Source organism: Pelodiscus sinensis, chromosome 7 (genome assembly GCF_049634645.1).
Source record: "Pelodiscus sinensis isolate JC-2024 chromosome 7, ASM4963464v1, whole genome shotgun sequence".
NCBI lineage: Eukaryota > Metazoa > Chordata > Testudines > Trionychidae > Pelodiscus > Pelodiscus sinensis.
The window spans coordinates 18,833,426-18,859,345 of NC_134717.1; the positions used below are offsets into that span (position 1 = coordinate 18,833,426).

Below are 25,920 nucleotides of genomic sequence, written 5' to 3' on the forward strand. Positions count from 1 at the left end.
GGGCTCGAACTAGGTAGTTCGGACTAGGCTTCCTATTCCGAACTACCGGTACACCTCGTTCCACCTAGGAAGCCTAGTCCGAAGTACCTAGTTTCGAGCCCCATGTAGCCACGCTGCACGGGGTTCGAACCAGCGGGGTTTTAAAAATGGCGGCTCCCTGCTTATGCAAATGAAGCCCGGGAAATTCAAATCCCGGGCTTCATTTGCAAGTGCGGTATGCCTACATTACCCTCCTAGTTCGAACTAGCGGGGTAGTGTAGACATACCCTAAGTGAGCATATCTAATGTGGCATCTCCTGTGAGAGATCCCAGAGTCAGTAATGAACTGGATGGTGGCTCAGATCATCATCCTTTAGTTTACAACTCAGATTTTAAAATGTCCTGAAAACAAACAAAAGGAGTGCTGTAACAGTGGAGCAGTCCAGGGACAAAGAAAAGGACCAGGCTGGTGAAAACCTGGAAGAAGAGTCTGTTTGCTTTAGCAGAGGAAGTAGTGGGCCACCAAAGAGAGCAGAAGAAAGACATATGGATTACATGTGGACCAGGGGCAGCAAGTGATGAAAGGAAAGATTTTAAGGCAGAAAACAAAAAGGAACAGTCAAGACACAGGCAACACTTTCAGAGGCAGATATAAGATACAGAGAATAGCACAAAGAAATGCAGAAGAGATGCAGGCAAGATAGAAATCCTCAAGTTCAAGGAGATAGCTGCTTTGGCAGCAGCATAATTTGGAGACTTCAAGCAGCTCTATAGAATTGTGAAAAACCTCTCAGGAAGAACTAGATAATCACAAACTATGCCATTTGAAGGTCTGAAGCAGCTGTAGGTAGCTGGAACTGGATTGATTCTCTGCCACTCTTGATCACTGGACTGTGCAGGTCTGGCACTTTCCAATCACATGCTAGATCCCCAAATAGTCCAGAATCCTCCATTGTGTGGGTTAGGGATAATAACAAGTAGTTAATTAGGTAGTTGTGTAACCATTAAAATCTTAGCAGTTACATGGTTAATGCTGAGGGCTCAGCAGTATAAAGCTTATATTGCAGAGCCCGCAGCGCAGCCAGCTCCTGGGAATGGGGCTGGAAATAGGTTCACATTGGCTCACACCTGTCATCCCACTCCTGGGGAACCATCTGCTACCCTGTGCTATTGCCTTAGTATCAGAGGCAGCAGCATGGGATGGTAGTTGGCTCCTGCCTGCCATTCTTGATAGAGGCAGCAGTGCGGGGCAATAGCTGGCTCCCCAGGAGCTGGCTTTTAAGCTGGCCCCCAGCCCTGCTACCAGCTGCTGGCCTCACTTTCAAAGAGCTGGCTGCCATCCCTCCTTGCAGGCTCTGATACAGAGGCAGAAGCATAGGGTGGCAGCCGGCTCCTCTGGACTGGGGCCAGGAGCCAGTGTGTAATTCTTCAGGTAACCAAAAAGCTCATGCTTATTGGTTAACCATTTAAATAGCTACTACTCACACTAGAGATGTAACACTGTCAGAGCCTGGGCTGTGCGGCTCCTCTCCCAGCTCCAAACTCAATCCAAAAATGAAACCAAAACAATTCCGCTTGTTTTTGAGGAAGCCTGCCTCATCCCGAGACTGAGCAGTCTTGGCTCTTCATTGGCCTACAAAGGTTCTATGTAAATCACTTCATTCAAAGCTCCTTATTGGCTTTTCTAGGAGTTTCCAGTCTATTCTGTCCCCAGCACAAACCCTAAGCTTGCTGAAATTATATCTGGATCTTCTGGAGCCAGGGTTGCTATAGTTCTGGGGGAGGACCCCCACAGGCTCAGTTCTGTGCTCAGAAGCTAGCAAACTCCAAAGAGAGAGCATACAGCCTTCTCCATTCATTTTGACCTCCCATGAGACATCCCTGAACAAATTAGGCAGAAAACACATCTCTGACCCTGGCAACCTGATCCAGTCTCCTCAAACTCATGAAATTCTGACCTGTATTTATCTTGGAAAATTACTCTTTAACCAGTACTTTCCTTTAAGTGTCTAGTGCTGTAACCACAGGTGATATGGGCATCACAAACATTAAACAGGTGTCCTATCTACACCTCTGGAATTAATAGCCAACTTTTATCAAATCGCTTCAGCAGCTGCTGCTGGCTTCAACAGTCCATAAAAATAATTAATTACCTAATAAATCATTCACCCACTGTTCTCACACAAGTCCTTTCTCTAGTTTTCAAAATACATTCAAATAGATCTCAGAAAAGCCGTCAGCCTAGTTCCTTCAGAAACAAGAACTAAGAGACTGGTGAACTGGGAAGAGGTGCCCTTGGCCTTTACTATCTGAGCATCCACAACTTTTTTTTCCATTCCAAAACAAAAAATTTGCTTTTCATCTTCAAAATGAATGCTATTAAAAGCCAAGAAAGTTAAAGTTGACACTGTTGTGTTCTCATAGGGTATGTCTACACATCAACGTTATTTTGAAATAATAGCATCTACACGGCCAAACTGCTATTTCAAAATTAAATTGAAATAGTGGAGCGCATATTTCGAAATTGGTAAACCTCATTCCACGAGGAATAATGCCAATTTCAAAATTACTCTTTCGAAATAAGAGCTGTGTAGACACTTATTTCAAAATAGGGGGCCTCCAGCCCTTCCCAGGGTGCCCTGCTGGCCACTCTTGCTGCAACCATAAGCACTCCTCTCCTCCCCCCACCTCCCCGGAGCCCTTAAAGGGGTAGACTCTGGCCACGGTGCCTGTGCCAGCTCCAAGCCTGCCAGCCCAGGAAACAGTCTTTCCTGTCCTGACCCAGTGGCCCCAAAACAAGAGACAGCAAGTCACTGGGAGCCAGCCCTCCACCGCTCCCCAGGAGCAGTTCCCCAGCTTCCAGGAGCCTGCCAGGGGTCACAAAAGGCAGGCACCTACGTGGTCTAGTGCGGAGATCATGGATCTCTTTGAGGTTTGGGGGGAATCCTCCAATGTCCATGATCTCCTCACTAGATGGAGGAACACGACCATCTACAGCTGGATGGCCGCCAGCCTGGCCACCAAGGGCTACATCCACACCCAGGAGCAGGTACGGATGAAAATCAAGGTGCTGCAGCAGATCTATGCCAGGGCCACAGGGGCAGCTCCCAACCAGGGGCTCACCCAGACACCTGCCCCTATTTTGATGCCCTGGACCGCATCCTTGGGGGCGGGACGGGCCGTGCCCCCCAGGTGATTGTCAACCCTGCAGTGGAGAGCCCTGACCAGGGCATCAAGGAGGAGGAGGAAAGCCAGGAGCCGCAGCAGACCAGATGGAGGGGGCTGAGCAACCAGGTCCCCGGAGCCACTCCAGCAGGCCTGTCGCTGGTGTGATCTGAGGCCAGGGAGGCAACAACAGGTGAGTGCCATCACTGTCCCATTATGGGGGGGAGGGTGGGGAATGGAAACCAGGGACTGCGCATGTGGGCCTTGCTGTCCACGGATCATGCAGCAACCCGTACATGTGCGAGCATATGCCACGCCACCCCTGGTCATGTGGCTCCAGCTGGCTGCCACACAGGGGCCTTACCCTGTTAGCCACACGCATGTGTGAAGAGACATGACATTCTCCTGACTCTGAGGTGGGACACAGCAGGATGCCCTCCCGCCACAAGGCCACTCTGAACAGAGGCAGGGGACATCTGCCTCCACACACACTATATATATAGCACAGGGGCATGGCTGCAGTCTCGAGTAGCTCCCATTCCCAGGGATAGCAGGACATTCCGAACATGGCCTCTGTGCAAGCACATCGGCTCTAATGGTGCAGGGGCATGGACATCCTCGCCTTGCAGAGGGAGGCTGGGCTTCACCCACTGTGTCTCCAGGGATAACTGACCACTTCTCTTGTTTCTCCACAGCTGCACCAGCTGTGCGTGCAGGGCGCACCACCCCACCTGGGACATGCTCCTGCACCCGAGGGCTCCGCAGAACTACCTGTTCAGTGGAGGGGTACCAGCAGCAGTACTTGGGGCACTACAAGCCCTGCACCGCACCCTCCAGCACGTGGTGCTGGGAGACAGCTAGCCTGGCGAGACCCCGAACACTGAGCCCTGAGCTTCCCCTCCCCCTTCTTCCCCTTACTTCCCCCTTCCAGCTTCTTCCTCCCAGGTTTCCCTCTCCCCTCCCCCCCTCCTTCTCCCATCTCTTTTCCCCAGTCTCACCAGAGTTTCATCCCCCCCCCCCCCAGTTTTGTTAAATAAAGAGAATTTGTGTTCATGAAAATGCGTGTATTTTATTTTACACCAGGAAGGGGGTTAGGGAGGGGTAAGTGGAAGGACGGGAGGGTGGAATGAAGCACAAGCCCCCAGCGGGGCACAACAGGGAGACTGTTAGTGCTCCTCAGGGTGGAAGCTCTTCTCCAGGGCCTCCTGGATACTGACAGCCCCCCGATGGATGGCAGCCTGCAGCAAGTGCAGCCAGGCTCACAGCAACGCGTCCAAGAGAAGCACCAGAGTGTCCAACGGCAGCTCTGGCTCCATGTTGCAGAGTTGTGATGTCCCGACTGAGGGCAAACAGAGCACACCAAGACAAAAATGCTTTGCTGTCTCTCATCGAGGTAGATGAGAGAGGAGGGAAACCTGAGAAGTGGCTGTCTGGAGGGGGGAAGGGGGGGCCTTTAAGCACAGACCTCAGCCTCAGGCAGCAGCCCCACACAGGAAGTCCTGACCTGGTGCCCTGCTGGAACTGGTTCCAGCCAGCCTTAAATGCAATTCAGAGTCCACTCAGTGTGGACGCGCTATTTTGAAATAGCAAAATGCTCTTTCGAACTGCATTTTGTGTGTAGACGCGTTATTTTGAAATAAGCTATTTCAAAATAACACTGTAGTGTAGACATATCCATATGGAATTGTGTTTTCCTACATCTGTGCAAAAGTTTGTGCAGTTGTGTGTTACTGGCTGTCATTTGCTACTGATAGTGGTTAAAAGGCACCTCTTGAGGATGACCCATGTGTTTTTTTCCATCTTCTCCAGATTTATGGAATGGCAGATTTTTATTCTGGCATGTACCTTTTGGCTCACACTGTAGAGAGTGTTTCAACTGGTGTCATGCTAGCTCCATCGGATTCAGATTTGGCAAAGAGGATTGTTTTCTGGTACATAATAATAAAGTTATTTGGGGAGATGAATATTTCCAGACTGTGCTTGGCTATTCCAGATATAGGAAAGACAAGGAGGGTGCAAGGAACTGACTTTCTTGTATCCCTCTGCAACTATAGGTCATGATTCCTCACTGGAGCACAGGGACTTGTCCCTGAATTAGCTGTTTCCATGGCTGTTTGGTTGTCTTAGTCTCTCTTGTTGGCCAGGAATGCCTGCCAAAAGGACCACAAAAAATCTCATGTCTAACCCCAAATAGCATCCACAGACGTGAAAACAGGGCAATAAAAGTAGAGGAATTTGTAGTAAAGTAAGCAAGATGACACAGGGGCAGCTAGATCCATGTCAGTAACCAAAGATAGAGAACATCCTGTAAGTTTAGATCTAAGGTGAGTACATAGTCGCTAGAGTCAGATCATTTTTGCACAGGTTCTTATAGGGCACACAACTGCCACCTAGTGGTTACTTCAAAAAGTTAATTATCTGTTGCTGGAGAAGTGGTCTGTGCCCACGAAAGCTCATGATACCATCTACATGTTTTGTTAGTCTATAAAGTGCTACCAGACCTTTTTTTTTTCTGTAACAGACTAACTTGGCTACCTCCTGAAGCTCTGGTACTATGAAGAGCTTCAAAAGGTGACTGGGCAAAAAAATGGCAGATCAATTTTAATGTTGATAAATGCAAAGTAAGGAATATCAGAAAACTTAATTGCATGTATACATAAAAAATGATGGGGGTCTAAATTAGCTCTTCCCATTCAAGAGAAAGATCTTGGAGTCATTGTAGGTAGCTCTCAGAAAACATCCACTCAATATGCAGCAGCAGTAAAAAAAGTAAACAAAATGTTAGGAAACATTTTAAAAGGTATAAAAAATAAGACAGAGAATGTCTTATGCTAAAAGATAGTTTGGCATTGCAAAAAGTTCAGAAAGGGGCAACAAAAATTATTAGGACTTTAGAACAGTTTCCATATGAGGAGAGATTAATAAGACTGGGATTTTTCACCTTTAAAAAGAGGAGACCAAGGGGGTGTATGATAGAGATTTATGAAATAATAACTGGTGTGGCAAAAGTAAATAAGGAAATAGTTATTTACTTGTTCCCATAACACAAGAACTAGGGGTCACCAAATAAAATTAATAGGTAGCAAGTTTAAAACAAACAAAAGGAAGCATTTCTTTGCACAATATATAACCTGAGGAACTCCTTGCCTCAGGTTCAAAAAAGAGCTAGGATTCAAAAAAGAGCTAGATAAATTTAACAGGGTTCAAAAAAGAGCTAGATAAATTCATGGAGGTTAGGTCCATCTACGGCTATTAGCCAGGATGGGTAGGAATGGTACTCCCTCTCTATCACAAGCTGGGAATGGGATGGATCATTTGATGATTACCTGTTCTGTTCCTTCCTGGCATTGGCCACAGATGGAAGACAGGATACTGTGCTAGATGGATTTTTGATCTTACCCAGTATGGCTGTTCTTATGTGCAGTGTGACTCTTGCATTCTCTTTAGTATTATTTACAGTAAAATTCCAATAGTCCGGCATCCAATAGTCTGGCACTCCTGATAGTCCGGTATCAAAATGGCAAGAGCCTAGTGAGTGAGCTTCGGCAAAAAACGAGTCACAAGGTAACAAGGGCAGCAGCTGAACTGAGTAAAAAGAGAAATAAGGCTTAAAAAAACTAAAACATTACAGTATACTGGATACAGTATGTACAATAAAAAAGGGTTAAGAACACTTTATATACAGTATATAATGTATACAGTATATATATAACCAGTTTATAGTACCTCCTGATAGTCCGGCATATTTGATAATCCGGCACCCCCAAGGTCCCATAGGTTCCGGATTATCGGAAGTCTACTGTAGTTTATCATGTCTTCTATCATACTGTTAATTTAAAAAATAACTCCTAGCAACTGTTAGCACTAGTTGACACTTCCACAATTAAGTGTCAAGAAAAGTATTTTCAGCATACGCTCTTCATTGTCTCTTCATACTACTGTAGCAAGTATTATTGTTAACTGGAGTTATTTGTAATTCTCCCTTCAATATTTGTAACACATTTATAATATCTTCTCACTTTCTTCTGTACTATAGAACAATTCTATTTAATCCAACAGAGTATTTCTAGTTAGATTATTCTGCAACTGTTACTTACATTTCTCTGAGAAGTTTGTGAAGAAAAGTTAACAGTTTATATCATATATATTTGATTAAGATGTCTTTCCTGAATTTTTGTTTTAGGATACATTGAAGAACGTTGTGTAATTCCTTGTCCATTTGATTGCAAATTAAGTGACTGGTCTAGTTGGACTGCTTGCAGTTCTTCTTGTGGAACAGGGATGAAAATTCGATCCAAGTGGCTTAAAGAAAAGCCTTATGATGGAGGTCGCCCTTGCCCAACACTGGATCTGAAGAATCAGGTGAGGTGTATCTAGTAGCCAATAAAATATTATCACATATGTTTGCTTTGATGAGTGTACTCAAAGAAGCTATTAAATAAGTACTGTTCTCTGCATAAGTTCTCTGCTTATGAATAGAGCTTATGGTTTCCATAAAGGAGTTATTGAGGTAACTTCTCAGATTTCATTTTGACATGTTTCTAAGATAATCTCCAAAGTATGATAAAAAAAATCTTCAATGCCGTAAGTACTGATCTTAATTTAATATTTTTTAATATTGATAATTTAAATTACAGGAGTGCGGGACCTAAAGTTTACATGAATGCAGCCCCTGAGGCTCGGGCTCCCCTAAAGAATTGGGAAACCCATTCTGAAGCTCCAACCTCCCCGCCCATTTCCCCTGTGGGACTGGAGTGCACAAAATCCACTAGCCTGGGCCTCAGCAGCCCCTGGCCCAAAAAAGATTCCCACTCCTGATTTTAAATATTGGTTTTCTTTAATTCCTTTTAAGTAATTCAAAATATAACATTTTTGCTATTAAATCTTACTTGTTAGAGTTGTGCAAACTTTTGCTATTTATTTTTAAAGGTATTATACAGATATTTTGAGATAATTACAAAATAATTTTCAGAAATGAGCACTAATGCATGTGAATATAACATTAAATTATTTCAGATGGAAAAATGAGGTGGAAAGAATGTATTTGGATAATATGATAATATAATACAATAAAAAGAGACTGTCAGTTAAAGCTGACATCAACTATATAAATAATACAGCTCTTGGGTTTGTTTGTTTTTTGTTTTGAAAGAAAACAACAACAAAAGCATTAGGCATCACTATAATTCTCCCTTAATTTTCATGTCAGGGTATTTGTAAATTTTCATTCTTATTCTGTTTCACTCCTGAAGGACACAATCTAAATAGGAAGGCTTAATTAACACAGATATCTTGCAAGAGATGCCTTTGCTGTCCTTTAATTTAATATAATTTATAGTGTTAAATACTATACCTGACATAATTCCCTGGAATTTTACACTGTTTAGTCAATGATCGATTAGGATCCATGAATTCAGATCCTATTATTTGAACTCTAACCTCCAGGAAATAGAGCATCCTGGCACATCTCTGCCCTAGAATAGAGGTTAAATCTGTGACTGGCAGAGGTATGGCCGATCTATAGAGTGCATGTACTGAATCATAAGCCTGTATGGGTGAGAACAACAACAAACCACATTCATTACTCCTGTCCATATCCATGCCCTAGAATCTCCAGGCCCTCTGTCTGAAGTATCCCAATTTGCATGTTACTGAGAATTCTACCTCACCTGCCACTGTTGTCTATTATTTCTATCACAGCAGTACTTGGGACTCCTAGGAACCCAAGCTGGTGCCCAGGATCCCATTGTGCTGGCTGCTGTACAAACACAAACATGGAACAAAATGACTGTCCCTGTCCCAAACAGCTTATAGTCAGTCTCACTATACAGGCAGTCCCCGGGTTACGTACAAGATAGGGACTGTAGGTTTGTTCTTAAGTTGAATTTGTATGTAAGTCGGAACTGGTACATATTGTAGGGGAAATTCTAGCCAAACATTTCTCCAGAGCTCAGTTTTATTCTCCCACACCTCACTTTCCTCAGTCCTTTATTCTCAAGCTGAGGTGTCTGCTGAGAAAAGCCGCTCCGCATCTCCCTGGTCTGCTGGGGGGGTGGAGAGGGCACTAGCTTCACGTCTCCCTGGTCTGCTGGGGGGGGGGGGGGGCTAGCTTCACGTCTCCCTGGTCTGCTGGGGGGAAGCAGCTAGTGCAGGGTTGCCTCACCCCGTTTGTAAGTAGGGATCCGATGTAAGTCGGATCCATGTAACCCGGGGACTGCCTGGATAGGATACACCAACAAATTGCTGTTTACTCATTTGTTGTAAGACCAAGATTTACTTTTTAAATATTAGAGTTTAAATTCATTTTACTTGTAAATGAGGTTTATATAATTTTATTGTCTTCATTTTTTCCTCTGAAATTTATCTCTATAAACTTCCCTTTGGGCCAAATTTACATTCAGTAGCTCCAGCTAAGTTAATGGAAGAGACACAGAGATCTTCAGTTCATTCTGTCGTATGAGGGCTATTAAAATAAATACAGTATTGATTGAAGCTGTAATGTATGAAAATGCCCTTTCTACTAATCTGCATATGTTTAATGTCCAAGAATGATATTATAGGAAAAATGCCACCACTGAATAATTACCTTAAAAAGTCCAATGTTTTATAAACAGCTACTTAAATATTGTTATATGTAGAAACAAGACTAATAGTGTTTTCTTATCTTTTTTGACTGATTTTACACACTAGTACCCTAAATCAAATTGATTAAGCATTATTTAAAGTTTTTCCTACTTTCATATCTTGGTAGGTTCAGTCTATCAAAATTAATTGGCACAGGAACAAAAACATATATATTGTATGGAACTTTGCAATAATGTTATTTGTTTAGTTCTATATCTAATACCCTGCAGGACCCACAGCTAGCAGAAGCAGTCATTTAAATTGCAACTATGGATACAGGAACTGCATTCTATATGGCAGTTTTGAAAACCTGGATTCAGAAGTGGCTTAATGTTGTTCACAATTTATCATCTGCATATAGACAACCTTTTAAATATTTGTATTACTTTTTATTTACTAAATTGCAAAAGCAGCAATCTAACAGAAGCTGTAGGGACCCAGAAAATATAATAAGAGAATGCTGCAAAGGTTCATTGTATTCATACCTCAGTGCTTTCTCTTAGGGTATGTCTACACTTGCTCCCTAGCTCAAACTAGGGAGCAAGTGTAGACATACTCTTACAGAACAAGCAGATCACCAAAGAAGCAAAATGTATCTTACAGTAATTCACAGAGTGACAATAAGCTCCTTTTATAATGAAAGGATACAAACTCTTGTCACCCACAGATTCAGTAGATGATAATTATTAAAATAAATGTAATTTTATAAAGTTTTCCCTATCCTTTACTCACTAGATTATTTAATTTCAAACCTCTTTTAGAAGATATTAAAAGAAATAAATGGTTAAAAGTTCAGAATTGTTGACTTTTGGGGATCCACTGATGTATAATCTTTGTCAAAAATCATGACTGCTAGTGATTTAAATGGAGTGGAGTTTTTTGCATCTTTATCTAGGCACATGAGACATGATCTAAATCCTATTGGATTCACTGGAAAGACTCCCACTGACTTGTTTGTGCTTTGGATTAGGCCTACAAATGGGAGGTCCTGATGTTAGTAGAAGCACAATCAAATCCTCTACTTTTCACTTGATAATAGGTTCACCTGCATGGTGGCCTGAGGTCTGGTTTCTATCTGTAAGAACTACAATGAGCCCCAAAATAGGATTTGTGTTTTCCAACTGAGCATTATGGGGGGCCATTTGAAGTTCATACATTCACAGATTTTAAGGATGGAAGGGACCATTGGGATCATTTAGTCTGACTGTATAATGCCCACTGTAGATCTTTTACCCAGTAATTCCAGTAATTCCTGCATGAAGTCAAAGAGTTTGCTGTGAGCAAGGTGACCAACGGATTTGCTGGGTCCCTTGGCAAGGTGGGGAAGGGACAGTTCCATGCTTGTGGAAGGGGTGGGGCTTCAGGCAGAAAGGACTGGGGCTGGAGCAGCAAGCCCTCAGCACCTGCCAGATTGCAACACCTTCCCAGTTCTCAGTACTGCCTGGAACAGTAGTGGGCAGGAATGGGAGCGCAGGCTACCAAACAGTCTCTCACCTAGAAATGCAGGATTCCTAACAACCTGACACTAAAAAGTTGTTACAAGGAAGAGGGAGAAAAATTGTTCTCCTTAATACCTAAGGATAGGACAAGAAGTAATGGGCTTAAATTGAAGCAAGGGAGGTTTAGGTTGGACATTAAGAAAATCTTCCTAACTTGTGAGGGAGGTTAAGCATTAGAATAAATTGCCTAGGAAGGCTATGGAATCTCTATCAATGGAGATTTTAGAGAGGTTAGACAGATACCTATCAGGGACAATCTATATGGTGCAGAGGACTGGACTTGATGATCTCGTGAGTTTCCTTCCAGTTCTATAATTCTACAGGTTGTTAAGAAGTTAGGTCTGAAAATTGTCAGGGAACCTGTTTGATTTCCATCATAATTTCACTGAAATTGACATCAGAAAATGTTGACCAATAATCCCCCCTCTTACCCCGTCTGCTCTACACAATCTTCAGATCTACATTTTCTTGTACCTAGATTTTAACGGTTTTAAAATGTATGTTGCTCAAGTGAGATCTGTTAACCAACCAATCTACATAGAATTAACCTGACATGATTATTTACCAGTCTGTCAGTTTTTTGTCAAAATCGAACTTTATCTGCACTGATTTTATATGATTTTTCTGAACACTAATAAAGATATTGAATAGCATTGTGCCGAGAACAGTTTCCTAATCAGTCCCGCTGGCAACACTCCCACTGCTTCACAATTCCTCATTTACAATTATTTTTAGAGACCTGTTATTCTAGCTTCTACTTCCAGCCCTGAGATCCTGTTATGACTTTGTCTTCTAGTTTAAAGAGCAGTCTAGTATCTAATAACATCTCTCGGTTACTGATAGACTTTGATCAAGTTCCCTCTTAACTTTTTCTTCAATAAACTAAATAGGTTGACTCTTTTTTATTACAGGGAATGTTTTTCATGCCATACCAGATTCAAAGTTCGTGTATCTCTTTCTTGGATGTCTTCCAATTTTTCTTCATTTTTAAAGTGTAAACACCAGAACTGATGTAATAGTCCAATTATAGTGTCACCAGAACTTTCTGCAGAGGTGATATCACCTTCTTACTCCTTCTTGGTATTCCCCTGATTTTATTTCAAAGTATTTTGACTAGGCCTCTAGGCTCAAGATTTCCAGTTGGGGGAGAAGGAGGGAGTTTAAACCCTGATCCTGTGACATGTTTTGATTTGTTACCACTAAATCTTGTAGGACCTGAGGAGACACTGCACCTTACAAGAAGCACTCAGCAATTCATGATTTTGGCCGTTAGTCTTTGCTATAACTTCTAACCATCTGTCTTCTCCATAATTGTTTATATGTTTGTGTGGAGCTCTTTCTCATAATAAACTAATTTTCCAGTGCATATAATTAACTAAGTCAGAATTACTAGAATTAATTCTGCTATGATAAATTTCTGCCTTTCATTCGTGGAACCAGCTGAGAATTACAGATTCATTGGAAAGAATCAGATCCTCCTGGATTTCTGCAATAATTTTGTGTTACTTTCTAATACGTATTAGATTAAAAAACAAAATCCTCCTGGACTGGATGTGTGAGGTACTCTAATCTAATCACTTGATATATGCATCTTATCGCTTATATTGCTTTACGTATTTCCCTGTAAAATCGGTATATTAATTGTGGCATTTAAAAAAGTATGTGGCCAGTGTTTTTACACAAAATCATGTAAACCCATACTATATCACTTTAGTTTTACAACCCTAATTTCTATGTATACCTTCAGTATTAACTAGGCACAGCATCTAAAAGTTCAATATCCATTATTTCTAAACCTCTAGTTGGAAAACGGTGTCAGTTCGCAGATGTTCTCTGCTATGTTGTATATGTTAGAAGTTGTGTAACATTTATATTTTTCAAATTTTGGCCCTTATTTAAATGCAAATAAACACTGTGCAGTTGCTAAGCTGTTTAATATGTAGTTCTAGCCATTCTGTACATAGGTATGTAGAATTACATGATGTAAAGTTAAATATGAGTTAGAAGGGGTATTGAACTTGAATATTTTATATATGTTTAGGATAACGACAAAAATGAGAATTATCTCTTTGCTCTGAAATATATTGTTGGCAGGTTAATTTTTCTTGTTGAGAATAAACTACATAGCAAATATTTTATTTCCTGCATTACTTAATATTTCTTGTGTATATTTAACTATATTGTCTTTACAAAGATTGGTAGTCCTACTAGATCCAAAGATAGCTGGAGAAAATTGTGGTAGTTGAAATTTAGATTTACTGCTTTCCCTTTTATTTTAAATGAATATGTTATCCTCGCTGTCATTTTTAAAGGTTAATTCCAGAAAGGACAATAGTTATATTAGAATATGAAAAGTATAGTTACTTTACGACAGAAATGCTTCTTCTGAAATATGTTCTATGAAACCCTTTCCACACCCCTGGAAAACCTCTAAATTAAGAACGTATTGTAGTTTTGAAGTGGATCTCTCTGAAGTTTGAATATGCCAAAGTTAAGGCTGCTTGAATTTTTATATCATTTTGTCATTCTAGAAAATGATAGAACTGTTTTTACTCAGACTTCAAAAATGGTTTTGGTCTAACAACAAATATCAGGTCGTTGTACTCAATGATCTCCTGAAGGTTTCTTCCAACCCTATAATTATATGAATCTATTATCCTAAATAATAGACATTACCAGGTACTATTGTTTGCAATCCTGCAGTCACTGCAATAGTCCCTTTGGGTATATCTACACTAGCCCCCTAGTTCGATCTAGGGAGACTCATGAGGGTGACCGAAATTGCAAATGAAGTGCGGGATTTAAATATCCCGCACTTCATTATCATGTTCCCGGCCAGTCGCCATTTTAGAAATTGACTAGCCCGAAGTAACTGCCCACGTCTACACGCGGCAGTGAAACCGGATTCCGAATTAAAGCCCTAACTCAAATTAGCTGGTATTCCTCCTGGAATGCGGTTTACCAGCTAATTGGAGCTAGGGCTTTAATTCGGAATCCTGTTTCACTGCCACGTGTAGACGCGGGCAGTTACTTCGGGCTAGTTAATTTCTAAAATGGCGACCGGCTGGGAACATGCTAATGAAGCACAGGATATTTAAATCCCACGCTTCATTTGCAATTTCGGTCACCCTCATTAGCCTCCCTAGATCGAACTAGGGGCTAGTGTAGACATACCCTAAAATATATAACTGGTGTTGTAAGAACTATAACTATAATGGAGCAAGATGTTATATCTTATCTCAGGTCAACATATGGAACAAGGTGCATACTTAAGTATAATCAGGCATTCTCAGAGAACAATGACATTCATGCACAATGAAGGATTTGTTTTTTCTTTTTTGACATCATCCTGTATTCAAATCCTTATTTGCAGGACCTGGGTCAAAACATCCTGTATATATCTACCTATCCACAGGTGGTTTGTGACTGGTGGATAGATTTCATTTTTATGCTCTTAATTTTGACTGCCCATGAAATCAGGGTCAATTTTCAGGCTTATTGTTTTCCTCGGGGGGGAAGGGGGAGGGGAATTAGGGACTAGACCTGTGGCAGTTTAAAGACTAACCAGTTTATTTGGGCATAAGCTTTCATAGGTAAAAACCACTTTGGCAAATGCATCTACTATATGTAGTATACATTAGATGTAGTATACTACTTACCAGTAAGTAATAGAGCCATCCTTGATACTGTATGATTGCTACCAAGAGAATGTTGTTGAGATGGGAAAAATAAAAACTGAACATTCTGGCTTCACTTAACTAGGGGAAGAAACCTTATGGTCCCATCCCAATCCCACCCCACTGGCTCTGCTGTTATACTTTCCTTGATTTTCTTGATGCCAAACTCCATTTCAGACACCTAAATCCTTCCTGTAACTTCAGCTTTTCCTACAAAAAAAAAGTTGTTTTCCTTATTTCCAAAGTAAAATGAGAGAACATTACAGATAATGTTTTTCCAACTTCAGTCAAATTTGATAATATAGAAAAATTATTTGTTTTTTTCCTTCAGTTCTGTGGGAAAAAATCTTGATAGCAACCCCTCTGCCCCTGAAAAATCCCGTGTTCTATACAGACTTTTTTGTTAACACTAAAACAAGTTTTTGAAGTGAGTACAATATATTTTCAGTCAGGGTAACCATACACTCCCTGAGTGCAGAGAGAAAGGAAAGCCTGCCCTTCGTAGGCTGCCTGTTAGACCCCCTGCCTTGAAAAAATATGAAAGCAAACCTACATCAAGAACCTGGTACCACCCCATCAGACACACCAGTGTCCAAGAAGATTGTAGATGTATCCTCTATTGGATAAGTCTGGACAGTGATCTGTGTAAGGCTCTATAACTCCCAGCAGCCACAAATCCTGCATTCAACTTCAATACGTTATTTTCAAATGGAAGGATTCAAAAACATAAAGATTCTTCTGAGGGAGGTCAAAGTTCCCAACAAAGATGTTTCCATTTTACCTGTGATTTCATTTTCCTATATCTGCAGTACTGCTTAGAAACTAATGGGTCTGAAAGGGTGGTGCCATGTTTTTGGTGTACGTCTGTGCTCTCATTTTCTCAAATCAGGGAGTCTAACAGTTTTCTTTTCAATATGTGTATTGCATCTGACCATTTTCACTCAGGAGAACTTATTTTCATGAAAAAATTGCTCAACTTAGCAATTTCTTGGAAAGGATGCTTGTTTCACTCTATACTATATTCACACTTCTCACACTTCTTTATAATAATACCTATTACACTTTAATGCTGTGTAGTGCCTTTTATCTAAGCAGCTTGAAGGGGCTTTACCAAAGCTTTGTTATGTCACTTATAACACTCATCAACCTCACAATAATTATTATCTACCTCAGGGCTAGTCAACATGCAGCCTGCAGGTGGGATCTTTTGAACATGGCCTCCACTGGGAATACGTTCCACAATGGCGAGTCAGTATAATGGTCTTCTGTTGATATGTATTTTAGTAGTTAAATTCCTGGATTGTCATTGCTTATTAAAAGTGCTGATGTACGGGTGAAAATCGGATAAATATTGCATTTTATTAAGTCAGCAGAACTGTTTTAAATGGGGCCTACATATTGTGTAATCTTGCCTTTATCTTTGTATTCATGCCAGTCAGTGTGAAAGACACTATTTGCATATATATTTGCATGTATATGCAACCACACTTAAGTTGTGGCCCTCCGCATGTGCTGTGAGTATCATTGTGGCCCCCAGGGCTTCCAAAGTTGAGTAGCCCTGATCTACACCTTACAAAGGGCTAGATGAAGACATAGTTTGGCCTGTGTTACATAAGGAACCAGTAGAAGTGCCGGAAATATAACCTAAAGGTACTAACTGATGACCTCTTGCCCTCTTACCAAGATCACATTCTTCTAGCTATTAAAATCATTATAAAGGTTTTAATTAAAGTATGCATTCCACAATTTTTGTTATCGTAAAAATAGTTGCATATTTAATTTTATGTATATTAGACTGAAAATGTGCCAGTAATGGCATCTTCTGATTGAAATTCTGTTTTAGGGGGTTTGAAATAAAAACCCCATCTATTTCGTGGCAGTGCACTAGAAAATACAGTAATAGACTAGGAAGTATACTGAGACTGTTTAATTCTGTAATTCCACTACGTGGAAAGGCAACCAAAAAAGTACAAGTTGCCTAATAGGCAAAGTTTTATCATTTTACCCCTGGCCCTGAAGCTAAATTAGTTTGGGCAGTATACTTAAGGAAAGACATTTGGTATGTGCCAAATCTCTAATGGACAGTATGTCATGTTGAAAGACTAGCATAGACTGTGTGCCATAAATCAGCGTGACAATGATTAAGACTGAGTTTGAACTTTTGCTTGTCTTTGTATTAGGAGCAAAGGCACACAATAGGATTAAAACCTCAGTTATTTCTTGGCAACAGATTTAGTTTTGGGTTTGGTTTTTTTCCTGTTCTTTCTAATTACCTAGTGCTTTTTGAAAAGTCCTTACAGTATAATATTCAATACCCCTTTTCTCTGAAGATCAGCCAGCCACACTTATTCTAAAAAGTAAATATCATGGCGCATAGTTGAAATCATGCTCATCCAGCTATAATTTGACAAAAGCAAGGATATGCATAGAGATGCCAATTTGTCCTGAACTTACCCTGTTGTACTCTAGGTTGGTGTTACACAATTGACATAGCTCAGGTGGCGTAGCTTATTTTGGCTTTAGCCCTGCTGTTTAGACATGCCCTGAGGCTCTGTTTACACTACGGAGTTTTTTTGGAAAAAAAAATGAAACCAACCTACACTTACGACCACACTGCAATTGCGTTCTTTAGAAAAAAAATCAAAAGGAAATGAGGGTTTTTTCTGATATTGGTAAACCTCTTTCTATGAAGAAGCCTTTTTCCGAAAGAGCTGTTTTGGAAAAAGGCGTGTGTGGAGCAGAAAGAGGGGGTTCTTTCGAAAGAAGAGGAAAGAGGAAAAAGCACAGGTATCCTGGTGGCCACTCTGTCCATAGTAATCACAGCTTAAATGCGAGATAGTGTCCATTCAGTGTGGATGCTATCTTTCAAAAAAGCAGATGGCTTTTTCAATGTGCTTTGGCAGTGTGGATGCTCTCTTTCAGAAGATTTTTCGGAAGATCTCTTCTGGAAAAGCTTCTCCAAAAGAAGCCTGCAGTTTAGACATAGTCTCTGTAACTTTAAAAGTGAGCCGAAGGAAGAGAAAATGTATGAAAGCCTTTGCTTTGGTAAATTTAAATAACTATTGTCAGAGTTTGTATCTTTGCCCTTACTTTCTCATGTAGTTATACATAAAAGAGCAAAAAAATTCTGAAGATTCTCTTACCATAGAACTCTGCTTGTGCTGTAATGACTACAGTTCCTTTGGAGGATATTCTAAGTCAGCCAGTGCCTAATAGAAATTAAGTCTTGCAGTCCTGTTACCCGTTCCATCTAAGAATTCACGTTTTTTACACATATATATGAAATAAGCTTCACAAAAGGCTGATACATATAACCCCATTTTATATGTGAAGAAACTATGGCCTGCAATATTCTCAAGGGCTCCTGATTTCTTTGCTTTTTTGACTATACCATCTTTCCTTTCCGTTGTCATTTTTAAAAATATTGTTACATTCTTTTATTTAGGTAAAAATCTGTGCTTTAATATTTATCAGGGCCTCAGTGGTTTTTTATCACTAAATTATATTGGGGAGGGTATGATTGGTAGGGAAAGTTTCTCTGACTTCAAGACGTATTCTCACTGGACTTTTGCTCATGAGAATGCATAACAAAGAGAGCAAGTTATGTCAGAAAGAAAACATCTCGATACCCATGATTGGGCGTATGACATGAGCTCCCATTCACATTGGCAGATAAACTAGCATGGGTGAAATGCTTACTGTTCAGAAACAGTGGAGCAGTTTTACCCACTAGCCAGCAGCTCCTCATAAGCTGACTTCAGAAACCAGCAGGAGGACTACATTCTTGCTGAAGCAAGAAATTAGCATGAGGGTTATCAGGGCATGTGGAAGCCACATGTGTCACTGCCATTACTGATCCAGTTGAGGAAACCAGGAGCTCTGATACGAATGTTCTCTGGGAGTATGTCTAGACTACATCCCTCTGTTGGCAGAGGGATGCAGATTAGGCAGGTCGAAATTGCAAATGAGGCAGGGATTTAAATATCCTGTGCCTAATTTGCATAAAAATGGCTGCCACGTTTTGCCAACTCATGACTTTGTCAGCAAAAAGTGGCAGTCTAGAGGGGGATCTGTTGAGAAAGAAAGCCTTTTTCAACAGATCCCTTATGCCTCCTGCAAGTACTGAGTCGGCAAAACGTGGCTGCCATTTTTATGCAAATTAGGCATGGGATATTTCAATCTCTGCCTCATTTGTAATGTCGACCTACCTAATCTGCATCTCTCTGCCAACAGAGGGATGCAGTCTAGACATACCCTTGGTGATAACAATATGACGCTGTCCTTTCATTCAGCAGAACTGCTGGAGTGCTGCTGTATTCAGGACATTTATGTCATCTTTGCCCATGGACACATTTCACCATTGGTTCATAGGTAAGAGTTTGACACATTCTCTTTGTTTCTTTAGACAAAGTACAGCATAGAGGGTATTTAACATTCATATCCACATTCTATTCCTTTGCTTCTGTGCAAACTGCACCAATTCAAATGAGGCAATAAGATATCAATGTAGAGCTGAATGTTGCTCATTTAAAAGTATTGCAGAATTCAAAATGCAAAAGGATTTTTTTTACTAGGAAGGAATGCAAGCTGTGAGGAGGATAGTGCCATTTTGGTTAAGAACAATAAGTCCTATGGCACCTTATACACTAACAGATTTATTGGAGCAAAAGGTTTCATGGGCAATGGCCCACTTTGTCAAATGCATGTAGTGGAAATTCCAGAGGCAGGTATAAATATACAGGCATAAGAAAAGAGTAAGGCTAGAGATAACGAGGTCAATTCAGTCAGGGAGGATGAGTCCCACTTCTAGCAGCTGATGCGGATGTGTGAACACCAAGGGTACGGAGCCATGTAGATTAGTTTACTCGAAAAAGGGAAATGGAGAAAGGATCTGCTGACGAAGGGTTCTGGGGTCAGCAGATCCCTGTCTAGACTGCCTCACTGTGCCGACAAACAGCTGATCGGCACAGCGTGGCAGCCATAATGATTTAAATGAAGCGGCGATTATTTAAATTGCTGCTTTATTTCCCTTTGCCATCCTGCCTAATCTACATGGCTCCATCGACGGAGAAACTGCTTTTGTAGTTGGCTAGCCATTCATAGGCTTTGTTTAATCCTAAACTGATAGTAACAAATTTGCAGATGAATTTTAGCTCTGCAGTTTCTCTTTGAAGTCTGTTCTTGACTTTTTTTGTTGCTGGATGGCTACTTTTAAATCTGCTACTGTGTGTCCAGGGAGATTGACGTGTTCTCCTACAGGTTTTTGTATGTTACTATTCCTGATAGCTGATTTGTGTCCATTTATTCTTTTAGGTAGGGACTGTCCAGTTTGGCCGATGTATATGGCAGAGGGGCATTGCTGGCACATGATTGCATATATTACATTGGTAGATATACAGGTGAATGAGCCCTTAATGGTGTGGCTGATGTGGTTAGGTCCTGTGATGGTGTCGTTGGTGTACATATGTGGGCAGAGTTGGCATCAAGGTTTATTGCAGGGATTGGTTACAGAGTGGGAGTTACTATGGTGTGGTATATAGTTGCTGGTGAAAATTGGCTTCAGGTTGGTGGGTTGTCTGTGGGTGAGGACTGGCCTACCTCCCAAGGTCTGTGAGAGTGGGGGATCATTGTCCAGGATGGATTGTAGATTGCTGATGATGCATTGGAGAGTTTTTAGCTGGGGACTGTACGTGATGGCCAGTGGTGTTCTGTTATTTTCTTTGTTGGGCCTGTCTTGTAGCAGGAGGCTTCTGGGTATACGTCTGGCTCAGTTGATGTGTTTCCTCACTTCCTCAGGTGGGTATTGTAGTTTCAAGAATACTTGGAGTAGATCTTGTAGGTGTTTGTCTCTGTCTGAAGGGTTGGAGCAAATGCGATTGTGCTTTAGTGCTTGACTGTAAATGATGGATCATGTGGTGTGTCCGGGATGGAAGGTGGAGGCAAGTAGGTAGGCATAGCAGTCTGTAGGTTTTTGGTATAGGATGGCATTTAGGTGATCATCACGTATTCACACTGTAGTGTCCAGGAAGTGGATCTCTTGTGTAGACTGGTCCAGGCTGAGGTTGATGGTGGGGTGGAAATTGTTGAAATCATGGTTAAATTTTTCCAGAGCCTCCTTCCCATGGGTCCAGATAATGAAGATGTCATCAATGTATCATAAGTAAAGGAGGAGTGCTAGTGGACGAGAGCTGAGGAAGCATTGTTTCAGGTCGGCCATAAAAATGTTGGCATATTGTGGGGCTATGTGGCTGCCCATAGCCACCATGGATATAGAGGCTCTCTACACCAATGTCCCACACATATAGGCTACGTCTACACTGGCCCCTTTTCCGGGAGGGGCATGTAAATTTCACTAGTCGTCGTAGGGAAATCCGCGGGGGATTTAAATATCCCCCGCGGCATTTAAATAAAAATGTCCGCCGCTTTTTTCCGGCTTTTAAAAAAGCCGGAAAAGAGCGTCTAGACTGGCCCCGATCCTCCGGAAAAAGTGCCCTTTTCCGGAGGCTCTTATTCTTATACTTTGAAGTAAGAATAAGAGCCTCCGGAAAAGGGCACTTTTTCCGGAGGATCGGGGCCAGTCTAGACGCTCTTTTCCGGCTTTTTTAAAAGCCGGAAAAAAGCGGCGGACATTTTTATTTAAATGCCGCGGGGGATATTTAAATCCCCCGCGGATTTCCCTACGACGACTAGTGAAATTTACATGCCCCTTCCGGAAAAGGGGCCAGTGTAGACGTAGCCAGATGGAATACAAGCTGTCAGGATCAGTATGCCTGACGATTTCATGGCACAACTGGTGGCCGAGCTCTGGGACTTTATCCTCACACACAACTATTTCATATTCAGTGACAATTTATACCTCCAAACCAGTGGCACCATTATGGGCACCCACATGGCCCCACAATATGCCAACATTTTTATGGCTGACCTGGAACAACGCTTAAGGGCACTGTGACAGGGCAGAAGCGCCCCGCACTCCGACCCGCCTGGGAGCCGTATGCCTGGCGGCTCTCGGGACGGAACGGGGAGCCGCGGAGCCGGGCAGCCCCCAGCAAGACGCCCGAGCGGCCCCAGCGCAAACTGCGCGGTGGCGAGCTGGTTGTTCCTGGGCCGCGGCGGCCGTTAGGTGCCCGGGCGAGCCAGGGAATCCCGCTGATGTCACGCGGCGCATGATGTCACCCCGCAGCCGTGGCACCAGGCTGGAAGTGAACCCATCCCGGAATGGGCGGGGCCCCGCCAACGAGCTGCAGCATGGGGATTTAGACCCCAGCTGGAGGAGAGGAAAGGGGGGAGCACCGAGAGCATCCTCCCCCATGAGAAGACGCCGGATGGGCCCAAAGCCGAGGAGGTAAGCCCCGACTCAGGGGGCCAGACCCAGGTGGGGAGAGGAAGCAGCCCAGGGTGGGCAAAGGGAGCCTGCGGGCTGGCGCGTTACGGCAAACGCCCGCCAGCCAGACCGGACAACCGCGACATCCATGTCCTTAGGGCCCTGGGCTGGGGTCCGTGAGAGGGGGCGTGCCAACCTCCCGATCGTGGGAGGCATACCAACCTCCAACCCGGAGGAGAACTGGGAAACTGGTGAAATAGTTAACTGAGACGCCGGGAGGTGAGTTTGGAGTGATAGGGTCACGGGGGAACAGGGGAAAGACGACAAGAGCAAACACGCCCCGAGGGGAGCACGTTTACAGGCACCCATCTACAGTGAGAAATAAATACCCACAACATAATTATATTTAAAGTAAATATTCCTCTGTATTACAAAGCTATTAATGACACTTATTCAATACTGAAAAAACATGGCTATGCTAATTTCTACATTAGAATTGGTCCTTACTCACACACAGGGCTCGCCAAGCGGTGGTGAGCTCTGCTCGCCAGCCACATGGTTCTGCACTCTGTGCATGCACAGATCACTCTGCGCCGGCTCTTCCGGGTTGTAATCTACTCACCACAGGCAAGTAGATTACATTAGTTGTTGAGCCCTGCTCACACAAGTAGTTTCAATTCCTCTATAATACCATAACATATTGATTTTATGTATAGGCCACTGTCTGATTGTCTCATGCCTGTATCAGAAAGACCATTGTAGCTAGGGCAGATTTTTTTTTCTATTTTTTTAAATGACATGGTTGATCAAGAAAGTATCAAATATTAATCAACCCTCCACAAACATCTATTTTATTATCCAGTTGATAGCTACACAACAAGGTAATCTGAGCAATATTTTAAAGGAGAAATAAACATCAGAACTGATCATCTGTATAGCAAGATAACTGACTCCTCTGAAATTTAAATTAAAATGTCTAATGCATAAAGTTCTGACAAGCCAGGCATTTAACAGAAATGGCAACTGACCTTAAACAATATACCTTTTCAAACCTAATGCCATTTATAATGTCAGGAAGGATAAAACAATTTGGACAAAATGATCTCAACAAACTTTTCCACATTACAGGATGCCTGAATAATCCTCCTACTGTGACTTGAGATTTTACTGTGTAAGAAGTCTTAGTATAATTAAAAGGTCTAGTAGTCTATAATACCCTGTCGTGAATCTTATTTTTTGGGAAGTCTGTTAGACTGAAATATAATACATGACCTCCCTTAAGGAATGATGTGTATATATAATATATATAGAATATGAACATGGAGTGTAATTTACCTTGTCCGGTTCAATTATTATACAATATATTTTGATATCCAGATGCAGATATCCCACCTGGGTCAGGGGAAGGGTATAATTTACCGGGACCTGGAGGCCCTGGGGGAGCCTACTCCAGGCTGCAAATTGTGCTATGTGTGTGGGATGGGGCCCATCTTACAAGGCTGTACTGGACCTGCAAATATTATGCTTGGGCCCTGCTGATATCTAGGTGCTTTAGAGACATAACAAACTACCATGTGATAAATCCTCAAACGGTGAGCTGATATCAGTTTTTAGAGTTCTGTGGACTTCAGTGGAGGATGATAATTTACACCAGCTAAGGATCTGTCCCATGATGAACATAGCTAATAATACACAGTGGCAGCCTATCAATACAGGTGAACTAGGCGGTTGCCTAGGGTGCCAAGATAAATGGCCATTGAGGACTTTGGAGGCGGGGGCGCCAGTTGCGCTCCGATCACGCCTTTCGCCTAGGGAGCCAGTTGCCGGCAGCTCGTCTAGTGCTGCTCCTGATAATACAATGCTCTCTCTCTGTGTGTGTGTGTGTGTGTGTGTGTGTATGTGTGTGTGTGTGTGCGCGCGCGCGCTCTGTGTGTGTGTGTGTGTGTGTGTGTAAGCAAGAGAGAGACAAGTGTTAGGAGGTAGATCCCAGCAGGTGATTAGGTAATATCATGAAGAATTTTTGTGGTTGCAGTAATCTTACTACTATTGCTAGAAGTCAGGAAACTATCTAACCCTTTTTATAAAAAGTCTAGGTTTTCGACTGTGTCCTGTAGCATTGATTGCTTCTAAATAATTGTATAGCGGGAACTATTAAACATGAAACACAAATGAAAATTCCCAATATACACACAAAGGTATCTAGGCTACCAGACTTACCTTATGCACAGAGGAAGACTATGGGATAGCACATGCCACTATGTGGAAATTGTAGAAAAAGACTGACTTTTAAAAATGGCTCATGTGTATGGTAATATTAGTATTTCCTTTTACTTATCCCCAATTTGCTAACTGTTCCCTTCTTATCCAAGGAGAAACTGGTAAGTGTTCATTCAACCTTTTATTGTATTGAAAACCTCAATTAAGATCTGCCCAAATTTTCTTTTTTCCGTGCAAATAAAACTAACGTTTGCAATCCTTATATTGTAGATATGTATGTTATTACTCAGGCTGAGATTTTCTATAGCAGTGCAAGGGACTTAATTACATCCTTACAGCTGATTTTAATGGGAGACATGTGACTAAGATCCTTTTATTGCTTTGAAATATCCAATTTAAGTTCTGTCCTGTGGTACTTCTTGCTATCTTTACTGATAGCAGCAAAAACAATGAAATATTCCATATACACCCACCCCCACCCCCACACACATGTCTATATATATGGATAAAACCGTTTTAAAGCTAAACTGTTTTACCATTTTCTGTATTAATCCACATAAACACACTCAAATGTTTTCTCTTCAGAATTTCTCCCAAATAGTATACATTGGCGAGTCCTCCAAATTAAGGGGCTAAACATGAATCAACAGAGTTTAGACTCTGATTTAAGCAAGTTAAGTTTCACCTGTAATCAGAATGTTGAAGGGGGTGGATTAACAAGAGATGGAAGTGGAAAACAGGTGGTAAAGGGTGAACCCATTCAAGCATACCAGTAGTTAATTGTACAAAGGCATTTCGGAGCTGGAAGGGGGAGCAAATAGAAATGTAGGTAATTCTGTTGTTATAGGCACTTAAATTAAGTTAGGAAAACCAATTAAAAAAGCCAGAAGTTCTTTTAAAAATGTACCTTAAACACTTGACAGATTTTTTTTCTGTCTTCATTTAGGACCAAAGAGTTACCTTTGGTTGGTTTTTGTTTGGAGAGTTTGTTATAAATTATCTCTACTCCCAGTGAACAGAGATAGTTTCTTTAGCATTTAGAGCAGAGACATCCTGTCTGTGTCCTGACAGTGTGACTCAGTACTTTCTGCAAAAGCGACGAGGAGTCCTGTGGCACCTTATAGACTAACTGAAGTGTAGGAGCATAAGCTTTCGTGGGCAAAGACCCACTTCGTCAGATGCATGTAGTGGAAATTTCCAGAGGCAGGAATAAATATGCAGGCCAGTATCAGGCTGGAGATGACCAGGTGGATCCAATCAAGGAGGATGAGGCCCACTTCTAGCAGCTGATCTGGAGGTGTGAATTCCAAGAGAGCAGAAGCTGCTTTTGTAGTTAGCAAGCCATTCACAGTCTTTGTTTAATCCAGAGTTGATTGTGTCAAACTTAAAGATGAACTGTAGCTCAGCAGTTTCTCTTTGAAGTCTGGTCCTGAAG

At 41.8% G+C, this 25,920-nt stretch overlaps 1 protein-coding gene across 2 annotated transcripts in view; it reads left to right on the forward strand.

Annotated features, from left to right (window-relative positions):
• The window catches only part of THSD7B (thrombospondin type 1 domain containing 7B), a 630,645-nt gene that overhangs the window by 485,581 nt on the left and 119,144 nt on the right, over window positions 1–25,920 (forward strand). For both annotated transcript variants that reach the window (XM_075933305.1, XM_075933306.1), the window contains exon 15: window positions 7,328–7,506. In XM_075933305.1, the coding sequence (XP_075789420.1) occupies window positions 7,328–7,506 (179 nt within the window). The remainder of the gene's footprint in view (window positions 1–7,327; window positions 7,507–25,920) is intronic.